Source organism: Onthophagus taurus, chromosome 1, assembly GCF_036711975.1.
Source record: "Onthophagus taurus isolate NC chromosome 1, IU_Otau_3.0, whole genome shotgun sequence".
Classification (NCBI taxonomy): domain Eukaryota; kingdom Metazoa; phylum Arthropoda; class Insecta; order Coleoptera; family Scarabaeidae; genus Onthophagus; species Onthophagus taurus.
This window is the reverse complement of record NC_091966.1, coordinates 41,071,240-41,084,880: the sequence shown is the minus strand read 5'-3', so window position 1 is coordinate 41,084,880 and position 13,641 is coordinate 41,071,240. Positions and strand designations below refer to the sequence as shown.

The following is a 13,641-nucleotide window of genomic DNA, read 5'->3' as shown; positions in this document are numbered from 1 at the left end:
GGTCAAAATGAAATCAATAATTTTAAAACAATTTATACAAGAAAGTGTTAATGCAGGAAACTTGAACTTTGATATAATTTAACGTCAAACGTTCTTTTACAACCTCAAAAAGTTTCAATGCTTAATTACAAACCGTTTTCAGGCTCACAGCTTATTTTATATAGTCCATAGTTCAAAATCTAAAGAGAAGTGAATTTAAAACAGAGAATTTTTAGACAAAATTTGTCTAAACGTAATTGTTAAGAATAATATTTGTAAATTAAGTAAAAAACTTCATTTATGAAACAAATTGGTTTTTAACAATATACAAACTAGAAAACAACAATATTATTCAACTTTATGTCACAACCTATTTGATACAGTTGAATTTGATGATAAAATCATACACCAAGAAATGAAATTCAAATATTTGGGCATTGAAATATTTGGATACGAGGATATTGAGACCGAAATAAGGAATCAACTTGCAAGAGCGGCAAGGGCAGTGGCGTACCTGAGGAACACAATGTGGCTAAATAAACATATTAGAACTGTAGCCAAATCCCGGATATACAGGACTGCAATTAGACCCATATAGCAAAGAATGCTGGAAACTATAAAAATTAAAATAGTGCGTAGAATAGTTGGGAAAACATTGATGGACGGAGAAAGAAGTGAGAACATCAGACAGACTTGCAGGGTAGATAACATTAATGATTAGGTATTGAACAGAAAGAAGAAATGGAATTGTGAAAATAACACGGGACAAATCACCATCACGATGAAGAAGCATTGATCTAAACGATTAGGGGTCAAAAAAGAAAAACAGGCAGTTATGCCTAAATACAGAAAAAAGAAGAAGAAGAACTCAGATATCCAACTTATAAACTGCTATTGTTTTTTTGTTAATTTAATATTTGGTATGATTGCCTTTGGCATTTATCATCTCCTTTAGTCGATTTGGCATTGATTGGACCAGCTTTGTGGTTATTTGTGGCGTAATATTTTTCAAATAGTGCTTTTTTCAAGTCTTCTTTATTGAATATTTTACACGTTTGTACATTTTGATCCAACATTACCCATACATTTTCAAAGGGGTTCATATCGGGCGAGTGTGCCGGTGGTGCCATTAAGTGAGGGCAATTCCAAATAACCCACGACTGTACGATTCCTGATTTGTGTTTTGGATCATTGTCCTGATAAAAGCGAAAATTGCGTCGTATGCCTAGGCGTTCAGCATTTTGGACAAAATTTCGCTGTAGAATTCGAAGGTACATGTTTTTATCCATAATTCCGTCAATAAAAACTAAATTTCCTACACCTGCGGTGGATATTCAGACCCAAACCACCACGCTTCCACCACCATGCTTAACTGTAGCTTTTAAATTCTCCTTTTTGGCCCGACCGTCCAAGCCAAAAATGTTAAACTTTGACTCGTCTGCAAAAATTACCTCATTCCAAAACTTTAGGCTCTTCGAAATATATTCCTTTGAAAAGTTAAGCCGACTTACCTGATTCTTTTTATTTATAAAGGGCTTCTTACGTGCTACTCGCCCATGGAAGTTATGTTGGCGAAGTACTTTCCTAACTCTTCTTGGATCTCGACAGCCAATTTTGATTAGCCTTGATTTTCTGAATAATCAATCGTTCGTCAGTTGCGTTGAAAATCTTTTTTGGCGCAATTCTCTCCTTATTTATTATACAATTTCCGTGCACAACTATTTCTACAGTATCTTTCTCATATGGTGCCTGGTAGTTGATGACTTGATGAACACCTTAACAAAAAATGGATCCATGATTCAGGGATATACTCATGACCTGGTAATCACAATCCGAGGTAAATAACACAGAATCATAACTTAACAAATGCAGAAAGCCCTAGTACTTACCAGCACTTGGTGCAGAAGCAATGGGTTCAGTATCAATTCACTCGGAGAAGAAACCTACAATTGAGAGCGCCCTCCATTGAAAGCAGAATTATTAACCTCAAAACAGAAATTAAATACTTAGGGGTAATGCTAAGCAGTAAATTAAAGCAACCTGAAAGAACTCGCTAGGCGTAACGATGTTACTCTATGGTTTGTTTCAGGTCACAGAGACATTAAGGGCTATGTTAAATTTACAGTTTCCTGTAAATTACGATACTATAACTAAAAATTATTCTACTAAAAATATATATAAAATTTACTTTATTTTCTAATATGTCTAACATGTTAAACTTTTCGTAATTTTCGTAGTCCATCTTAAAAAACAGGATTTTTAATTTGACAATTCAGAAAATTTTTGAATATAAACAAATATTGCTATGTTTATTTGAATTTAAAAAAATATACATGAGCGCCATCTATCAATAATTTATTAAGTCATTTAATAATAATATTAAATATTAATAAAAATTGTGAAATAATGCAATCTATTCCAACTTTTGTGTAAAACAAATATAAATTAAATAGTTCAACAAATGTATTTGCTTCAAATATCAGAAATATGTTTTTTTAATTTTTAGTTATAATTTACAGGAAACTGTAAATTTAATTTCTTTGACGACATTAAAGAAAAAGTTTATTTTTAGCTTTATTCTAAAACAATAAGAAATAGACCTGTCAAACCCTATATTTTTGTAATCAGAAAAAATAACGAATTTAATAAGCGAATAATCATTTAAGTGTATACTTAAATTGTGCTTCAGTGGAAAACTTCTATGTTTATTCAGGAATAATTATTATTATTATTATTTTCTTTACTTTGTAATCCTTACATAAACACTAGCACTATCACTAGAATTAACACAAGACCTAGATCTTACTGCATTCATATATTGCGAGTTATATGAAATTGCCGATTTAATGTGCTTAAAGATGCACTTAAAAATACCATTTTAGCAATTTTTCTAATAGATTGCCCTTTTTTGAAATGTTTTAAAACCAGTTCTCGCTGTTGAACGGTTGTTCGACGACCCATTTTTTAATTGTTAGTACGACATGAGTCATGATATTATTACACCTCTTTAGATTTTAAACTATCTAGTGAAAATTAGTGGACACTACTGCTTTAAATCGATTAAACGTCAAAATTGTTGATTTTCGAAAATTAACTCAATTATAACTCAAAAACTAAAGACGATGGGGAAGTACTTTTTATACATAAAACCTTAGTAATGGACCATAAAGACTAGATCCATAAAAAGATTGAACCCAATTATTACCATTTTTTATTTATAAGCTCAAAATCGATTAAACATCAAAATTGTTGATTTTCGAAAATTAACTCAATTCTAACTCATAAACTAAAAGCGATGGGGAAAAACTTTTTATACTTAAAACCTTAGTAATGGGCCATAAAGACTAGATCCATAACAAGATTGAACCCAATTATTACCATTTTTTATTTATAAGCTCAAAACCGATTAAACATCAAAATTGTTGATTTTCGAAAATTAACTCAATTCTAACTCAAAAAGTAAAAGCGATGGGGAAATACTTTTTATACATAAAACCTTAGTAATGGGCCATAAAGACTAAATCCATAACAAGATTGAACTTAATTATTACCATTTTTTATTTATAAGCTCTAAACCGATTAAACATCAAAATTGTTGATTTTCGAAAATTAACTCAATCATAACTCAAAAACTAAAAGCGATGGAGAAAAACTTTTTATACATAAAACCTTAGTAATGGACCATAAAGACTAGATCCATAACAAGATTGAACCCAATTATTACCATTTATTATTTATAAACTCTAAATCGATTAAACATCCAAATTGTTGATTTTCGAAAATTAACTCGATTATAACTCAAAAGCTAAAAGCGATGGGGAAATACTTTTTATACATAAAACCTTAGTAATGGGCCATAAAGACTAGATCCATAACAAGATTGAACCCAATTATTACCATTTATTATTTATAAACTCTAAATCGATTAAACATCAAAATTGTTGATTTTCGAAAATTAACTCAATTCTAACTCATAAACTAAAAGCGATGGGGAAAAACTTTTTATACTTAAAACCTTAGTAATGGGCCATAAAGACTAGATCCATAACAAGATTGAACCCAATTATTACCATTTTTTATTTATAAGCTCTAAATCGATTAAACATCAAAATTGTTGATTTTCGAAAATTAACTCAATCATAACTCAAAAACTAAAAGCGATGGAGAAAAACTTTTTATACATAAAACCTTAGTAATGGACCATAAAGACTAGATCCATAACAAGATTGAACCCAATTATTACCATTTATTATTTATAAACTCTAAATCGATTAAACATCCAAATTGTTGATTTTCGAAAATTAACTCGATTATAACTCAAAAGCTAAAAGCGATGGGGAAATACTTTTTATACATAAAACCTTAGTAATGGGCCATAAAGACTAGATCCATAACAAGATTGAACCCAATTATTACCATTTATTATTTATAAACTCTAAATCGATTAAACATCAAAATTGTTGATTTTCGAAAATTAACTCAATTCTAACTCATAAACTAAAAGCGATGGGGAAAAACTTTTTATACTTAAAACCTTAGTAATGGGCCATAAAGACTAGATCCATAACAAGATTGAACCCAATTATTACCATTTTTTATTTATAAGCTCTAAATCGATTAAACATCAAAATTGTTGATTTTCGAAAATTAACTCAATCATAACTCAAAAACTAAAAGCGATGGAGAAAAACTTTTTATACATAAAACCTTAGTAATGGACCATAAAGACTAGATCCATAACAAGATTGAACCCAATTATTACCATTTATTATTTATAAACTCTAAATCGATTAAACATCCAAATTGTTGATTTTCGAAAATTAACTCGATTATAACTCAAAAGCTAAAAGCGATGGGGAAATACTTTTTATACATAAAACCTTAGTAATGGGCCATAAAGACTAGATCCATAACAAGATTGAACCCAATTATTACCATTTATTATTTATAAACTCTAAATCGATTAAACATCAAAATTGTTGATTTTCGAAAATTAACTCAATTCTAACTCATAAACTAAAAGCGATGGGGAAAAACTTTTTATACTTAAAACCTTAGTAATGGGCCATAAAGACTAGATCCATAACAAGATTGAACCCAATTATTACCATTTTTTATTTATAAGCTCAAAACCGATTAAACATCAAAATTGTTGATTTTCGAAAATTAACTCAATTCTAACTCAAAAAGTAAAAGCGATGGGGAAATACTTTTTATACATAAAACCTTAGTAATGGGCCATAAAGACTAAATCCATAACAAGATTGAACTTAATTATTACCATTTTTTATTTATAAGCTCTAAACCGATTAAACATCAAAATTGTTGATTTTCGAAAATTAACTCAATCATAACTCAAAAACTAAAAGCGATGGAGAAAAACTTTTTATACATAAAACCTTAGTAATGGACCATAAAGACTAGATCCATAACAAGATTGAACCCAATTATTACCATTTATTATTTATAAACTCTAAATCGATTAAACATCCAAATTGTTGATTTTCGAAAATTAACTCGATTATAACTCAAAAGCTAAAAGCGATGGGGAAATACTTTTTATACATAAAACCTTAGTAATGGGCCATAAAGACTAAATCCATAACAAGATTGAACCCAATTATTGCTAGTTTTTATTTATAAGCTCTAAATCGATTAAATATCAAAATTGTTGATTTTCGAAAATTAACTCAATTGTAACTCAAAAACTAAAAGCGATGGAGAAAAACTTTTTATACATAAAACCTTAGTAATGGGCCATAAAGACTAGATCCATAACAAGATTGAACCCAATTATTACCATTTTTTATTTATAAGCTCTAAATCGATTAAACATCAAAATTGTTGATTTTCGAAAATTAACTCAATCATAACTCAAAAACTAAAAGTGATGGGGAAAAACTTTTTATACATAAAACCTTAGTAATGAGCGATAAAGACTAGATACATAACAAGATTGAACCCAATTATTACCATTTTTTATTTATAAGCTCAAAATCGATTAAACATCAAAATTGTTGATTTTCGAAAATTAACTCAATTCTAACTCAAAAACTAAAAGCGATGGGGAAATACTTTTTATACGTAAAACCTTAGTAATGGACCATAAAGACTAAATGCATAACAAGATTGAACCCAATTATTACCATTTTTTATTTATAAGCTCAAAATCGATTAAATATCAAAATTGTTGATTTTCGAAAATTAACTCAATTCTAACTCAAAAACTAAAAGCGATGGGGAAATACTTTTTATACATAAAACCTTAGTAATGGGCCATAAAGACTAAATCCATAACAAGATTGAACCCAATTATTACCATTTTTTATTTATAAGCTCAAAATCGATTAAACATCAATATTGTTGATTTTCGAAAATTAACTCAATTATAGCTCAAAAACTAGAGGCGGTGGGGAAATACTTTTTATACATAAAACCTTAGTAATGGGCCATAAAGACTAAATCCATAACAAGATTGAACTTAATTATTACCATTTTTTATTTATAAGCTCTAAATCGATTAAACATCAAAATTGTTGATTTTCGAAAATTAACTCAATCATAACTCAAAAACTAAAAGCGACGGAGAAAAACTTTTTATACATAAAACCTTAGTAATGGACCATAAAGACTAGATCCATAACAAGATTGAACCCAATTATTACCATTTATTATTTATAAACTCTAAATCGATTAAACATCCAAATTGTTGATTTTCGAAAATTAACTCGATTATAACTCAAAAGCTAAAAGCGATGGGGAAATACTTTTTATACATAAAACCTTAGTAATGGGCCATAAAGACTAAATCCATAACAAGATTGACCCCAATTATTACCATTTTTTATTTATAAGCTCTAAACCGATTAAACATCAAAATTGTTGATTTTCGAAAATTAACTCAATTCTAACTCAAAAACTAAAAGCTATGGAGAGAAACTTTTTATACATAAAACCTTAGTAATGGGCCATAAAGATTAAATCCATAACAAGATTGAACCCAATTATCACCATTTTTTATTTATTAGCTCAAAATCGATTAAACATCAAAATTGTTGATTTTCGAAAATTAACTCAAAAACTAAAAGCGATGGGGAAATACTTTTTATACATAAAACCTTAGTAATGGGCCATAAAGACTAAATCCATAACAAGATTGAACCCAATTATTGCTATTTTTTATTTATAAGCTCAAAATCCATTAAACGTCAAAATTGTTGATTTTCGAAAATTAACTCAATTCTAACTCGAAAACTAAAAGCGATGGGGAAATACTTTTTATACATAAAACCTTAGTAATGGGCCATAAAGACTAAATCCATAACAAGATTGAACCCAATTATTACCATTTTTTATTTATAAGCTCTAAATCAGTGGTGACTATAACGTCGATTGCCAAAAAAATCATGAATCTGAAATATCTATATCTGGGCCTCAGAGCAAAAAAAAAGGAAGGTTACTTTAAACCCTTCGGTCGATCTTGGCAAGACATTTATATAAAAAGTCGATCTTGATGAAAAATTAGTGGACAACACTGATCTAGTGTATCAAATAAGTTGTGAGTTACAGTAATTTTCAAAGGTCAAATTAAATTAAACTTTTTACAACTTGATTTGTTACACTTCAATTGAAGAGGAAATAGAATTGGAAAGTTAAGATTCTTATTTCGGTTAATCGTTGAATAGAAATGCTAATTCGAAAATCTTCATTGCATATTTACGTATTTATAAGAAATGTACATCATCGGAACTTTCTCGCAGACTAAAATAGAGCTAATAAACAACACTTTCTGTTATAACCCGTCTTGGGCGTATACTAATTACTCTTATGTCAGCGAGAACACCATTTCTCCGGATGGTAAATCCAGTAATCTAACTCAAGTTTCCCTTATATTCTTGTTTTTCCTCCTGTTACCGTAATAAGTGTGAGAATTTATGTGTAACCACACGCGATCTATCTTTTAAATTTATTTCTAACTTTATGTAATACGATCAATTAATTAATTAAAAAAGAAATCAAATCAAACATCAATGTTTAAGTGTTTTATAACAAAATTAGTAAAACAGAGCAAGTTCTCATCGTTGTTAAAGTCAAGCGATTACAAGGAACAATGGGTGAAATACAATTTTCCGCAATTCCTTTCTATTTCCATTGTTCACAAACGTAATTGATCGATTGTCGCTAATTCAATTTTCATTTTGAACGCTTTTAAAGTGGATAATAACGTTAAAAATGTATACAATGCAACGAGTTTAGTCATCGCCCTTTCTCTCTTAAAATGACGTTGAAATAGAAATTTCAATTTCTCCATGTAACGTACATTAGAATTTAGAAGAGCAAAAAATAGTTTACACCATAAAAACCACAAGACAATAATAAAGATTCTTGTTAAATTATCACAAAACAAACCACAACAAAAATTTATTATTATTTTTTTATTTTTATACTGATTTTGATTTCTTTTTGTTTTATAGAGCCAGTGAATTAATAGCTTTAATGGCTTTATCGACAACATTCTTTTTGTTTCTGCATACGAGAGATTTAAATACAAGATTGCGCGAGATGGAGGTGAAATTGCAACCAGAAGACATTCTTACGGCCAATCAAATAGTTTCAGGTACGATTATAATTTGTAATAATGATTTTGCGGTTGTAAAAAAAGGTGTAAACTAAAAGCTTTCTAAAAAGCATTAATTGAACCTGAACCGGAGACGTTGTGTTGTTATTTACCCTTTGTTTTAAAGGTGATAGCGCTCCCGCAACGGCCACAAGAGTAAAAACGATGATGAAGCTTCTGCAAAGCACTGGAAAGGTAAGTGGAGCACGAAAAAGTCGTAAAAACAGTTTTTTTTATATAAAAAATCGTTAAAATTTGGTACAATTTATGTTTGAACTATCTTTTATGACCTCGTAAAGGTTTAATATTTCTTTTTGACCTTATTTTTAAAAAATATCTATTTAGGAAACATGAAATTTGGTATGATCTAACTTCAAACGTTCTAGTATAACTCCAAAAAGTTTCAATTCTTAATTCCTAACCGTTTTGGAGAAAAAAAATGTCTTGTGTCTTCATTTTCGAGAAACGTCAAATTGTAATCAAATTTTTAAAAAACTTTATACAAAAAGCTGTTCATGTTGGAAACATGAAATGTGGTATGATCTAACCTCAAACGTACTTCTATAACCCCAAACTGTTTCAACTCTTAATTCCTAATCATTTTGGAGAAAAAAAATTTTTTGTAACTTCATTTTCGAGAAACGTCAAATTCTAATCAGGTTTTGAAAAGATTTTATACAAGAAACTGTTTTTGTTGGAAACATGAAATTTGGTATGAAATAACCTCAAATGTTCTTCTATAACCTCAAAAAGTTTCAACTCTGATTTTCTAACCGTTTAGAAGAAAAAATTTTTTTTGTAATTTCATTTTTGAGAAACGTCAAAATCTAATCAGGTTTTGAAAAGATTTTGTACAAGAAACTGTTTATGTTGGAAGCATGAAATTTGGTATTATCTAACCTCAAACGTTCTTTTATAACCACAAACTGTTTCAACTCTTAATTTCTAACCGTTTCGGAGAAAAAATTTTTTTTGTAATGTCATTTTTGAGAAACGTCAAATTCTAATCAGATTTTGAAAAAATTTTATACAAAAAACTGTTCATGATGGAAACATGAAATTTTGTATGATTTAACCTCAAACGTTCTTTTATAACCTCAAAATGTTTCAACTCATAATTGCATGCCGTTTTGGAGAAAAAAATTTTTTTGTAACTTCATTTTCGAGAAACGTCAAATTGAAATCAGATTTTTAAAACATTTTATACAAACAACTGTTTATGTTGGAAACATGAAATTTGGTATGATCTAACCTCAAACGTTCTTTTATAACCTCAAATTGTTTCAGCTCATAATTCCATTCCGTTTTGGAGAAAAAAATTTTTTTGTAACTTCATTTTCGAAAAACGTCAAATTGAAATCAGATCTTTAAAACATTTTATACAAACAACTGTTCATGTTGGAAACATGAAATTTTGTATGATATAACCTCAAACGTTCTTTTATAACCTCAAAATGTTTCAACTTATAATTCCATGCCGTTTTAGAGAAAAAAAATTTTTTGTAACTTCAGTTTCGAGAAACGTCAAATTGAAATCAGATTTTTAAAACATTTTATACAAAAAACTGTTCATGTTGGAAACATGAAATTTGGTATGATCTAACCTCAAACGTTCTTTTATAACCTCAAATTGTTTCAGCTCATAATTCCATTCCGTTTTGGAGAAAAAAATTTTTTTGTAACTTCATTTTCGAAAAACGTCAAATTGAAATCAGATCTTTAAAACATTTTATACAAACAACTGTTCATGTTGCAAACATGAAATTTGGTATGATATAACCTCAAACGTTCTTTTATAACCTCAAAATGTTTCAACTTATAATTCCATGCCGTTTTAGAGAAAAAAAATTTTTTGTAACTTTAGTTTCGAGAAACGTCAAATTGAAATCAGATTTTTAAAACATTTTATACAAAAAACTGTTCATGTTGGAAACATGAAATTTGGTATGATCTAAACTCAAACGTTCTTTTATAACCTCAAATTGTTTCAGCTCATAATTCCATTCCGTTTTGGAGAAAAAAAATTATTTGTAACTTCATTTTCGAGAAACGTCAAATTGCAATCAGATTTTTAAAACATTTTATACAAAAAACTGTTCATGTTGGAAACATGAAATTTAATATGATCTAACCTCAAACGTTCTTCTATAACCCCAAAAAGTTTCAACTCTTAATTCCTAACCGTTTTGGAGAAAAAGAATTTTTGTGATTTCATTCTCGAGAAACGTCAAATTATAATCAAATTTTTAAAAATTTCTATACAAAAAACTGTTCATCTTGGAAACATGAAATTTGGTATGATTTAACCTCAAACGTTCTTCTATAACCTCAAAAAGTTTCAACACTTCATTCCAAACCGTTTTGGAGAAAAATTTGTTTGTAATTTCATTTTCGAGAAACGTCAAATTGAAATCACATTTTTAAAAATTTTTATACAAAAACTGTTCATCTTGGAAACATGAAATTTGGTATGATCTAACCTCAAACGTTCTTCTATAACCTCAAAAAGTTTCAACTCTTAATCCTTAACCGTTTTGGAGAAAAAAAATTTTTTGTAACTTCATTTTCGAGAAACGTCAAATTGAAATCAGATCTTTAAAAAACATTATATAAAAAGCTGTTCATGTTGGAAGCATGAAATTTGGTGTGATCTAACCTCAAACTTTCTTCTATAACCCTAAAAAGTTTCAATTCTTCATTCCCAGCCGTTTTGGAAAAAAACATTTTTTTGTAACTCCATTTTTAAGACACGTCAAATTGTAATCAAATTATTAAAAAATTTTACACAAAAAAAACTATTCATGTTGGAAACATGAAATTTGGTACCATATAACCTCAATCATTCTTTTATAACCACGAAAAGTTTCATAACTTAATTTCAAACCGTTTTCGAGAAAAGACGTTTTTAATAACTTCATTCACATATGTACGTCAAATTTGAATTGATATTAATAATTTTTTTCTGCAAAAAGCACCTTTCAATTTGGAAACTTAAAATTTGGTATAACCCAAGGACAGTAAAATCTAACAGGACTGCTACATTCATTGTTGTGACAACCTGCCCGCAAACTACGTCACACCATTTTCCACGCCCAGCTGTTGTTATGGTTTATGCGTTTGCTGTGTATTTTGAGAGGTTATATCCTAGACGTATTCACATTATTTTTGAAGTTTTATGTTTTTAGACGTATTAATGTCTATCATATAACCTCTAAAACGCAGACAGTTACCAGGCGTGGCAAATGGTGTGACGTAGAGTGCGGGCAACCAATCCCTAGTGAACTACAAAAATACAATGGATGTAGCAGTCCTGTTAGATTCTACTGTCCTTGGTATAACCTATCTTCCAACAATCCTTTATAACCCCATATAGGTAAAATTTTTCAATTCTAATCCATTACGGAGAAATGAACACTTCTCTTCAACCTTATTTTCCAAAGATGTCAAATTAAAATCAATGATATTTAAAATTCTTTAAACAAAAATCTGTTTATGCAGAAAACATAAAATTTGGTTATAATCTAACCTAAAACGGTCTTCTATAACCTCAAAAAGTTTCAACTCTTCATTCCTAACCGTTTAGGAGAAAAAAGAATTTTTGTGATTTCATTCTCGAGAATCGTCAAATTGTATCAAATTTTAAAAAATTTTTATACATAAAACTGTTCATCTTGAAAACATGAAATTTGGTATGATCTAACCTCAAACGTTCTTCTATAACCTCAAAAAGTTTCAACACTTCATTCCAAACCCTTTTGGAGAAAAAAAATTGTTTGTAATTTCATTTTCGAGAAACGTCAAATTGAAATCACATTTTTAAAAATTTTTATACAAAAACTGTTCATCTTGGAAACATGAAATTTGGTATGATCTAACCTCAAACGTTTTTCTATAACCTCAAAAAGTTTCAATTATTAATTCCTAATCGTTTTGGAGAAAAAATATTTTTTGTCATTTCATTTTCGAGAAACGTCAAATTGAAATCAGATTTTTAAAAAACTTTATATAAAAGGCTGTTCATGTTGGAAGCATGAAATTTGGTTATAATCTAACCTAAAACGGTCTTCTATAACCCCAAAAAGTTTCAACTCTTAATTCCTAACTGTTTTGGAGAAAAAAATTCTTTTGTATCTTTATTTTTAAGAAACGTCAAATTAAAATCAGATTTGTAAAACATTTTATACAAAAAACTGTTCATGTTGGAAACATGAAATTTGGTACGATCTAACCTCAAACGTTCTTCTATAACCCCAAAATGTTTCAACTCTTAATTCCTAATCGTTTTGGAGAAAAATTTTTTTATGTAATTTCATTATCAAGAAACGTCAAATTGTAATCAAATATTTAAGAAATTTTATACAAAAAGCTGTTCATGTTGGAGACATGAAATTTGATATGTTCTAACCTCAAATATTCTTCTATAACCTCAAAATGTTTCAACCTTTAATTCCAATCCGTTTAGGAGAAAAAAAGTTTTTGTAATTTCATTCTCGAGAAACGTCAAATTCTAATTTGATTTTTAAAAAACTTTATATAAAAAACTGTTTATGTTGGAATTTGGTATGATCTAACCTCAAACGTTCTTTTATAACCTCAAAATGTTTCAACTTATAATTCCATGCCGTTTTGGAGAAAAGAAAATTTTTTGTAACTTCATTTTCGAGAAACGTCAAATTGTAATCACATTTTTAAAACATTTTATACAAAAAACTGTTCATGTTGGAAACATGAAATTTGGTATGATCTAACCTCAAACGTTCTTTTATAACCTCAAAATGTTTCAACTCATAATTCCAAGCCGTTTTGGAGAAAAAAATTTTTTTGTAACTTCATTTTCGAGAAACGTCAAATTATAATCAGATTTTTAAAACATTTTATATAAAAAACTGTTCATGTTGGAAACATGAAATTTGGTACGATTTAATCTCAAACGTTTTTTTATAACCTCATAATGTTTCAACTCATAATTCCAAGCCATTTTGGAGAAAAAAATTTTTTTGTAACTTCATTTTCGAGAAACGTCAAATGGAAATCAGATTTTTAAA

The 13,641-nt window shown here is 28.6% G+C and overlaps 1 protein-coding gene across 2 annotated transcripts in view; it reads left to right on the top strand.

The window, feature by feature from the left end:
- The window catches only part of LOC111418198 (heparan sulfate 2-O-sulfotransferase pipe), a 40,066-nt gene that overhangs the window by 22,121 nt on the left and 4,304 nt on the right, over positions 1-13,641 (top strand). For both annotated transcript variants that reach the window (XM_071201368.1, XM_071201369.1), the window contains exons 2-3: positions 8,454-8,596; positions 8,724-8,791. In XM_071201368.1, coding sequence (XP_071057469.1) covers positions 8,454-8,596; positions 8,724-8,791 — 211 coding nt within the window. The remainder of the gene's footprint in view (positions 1-8,453; positions 8,597-8,723; positions 8,792-13,641) is intronic.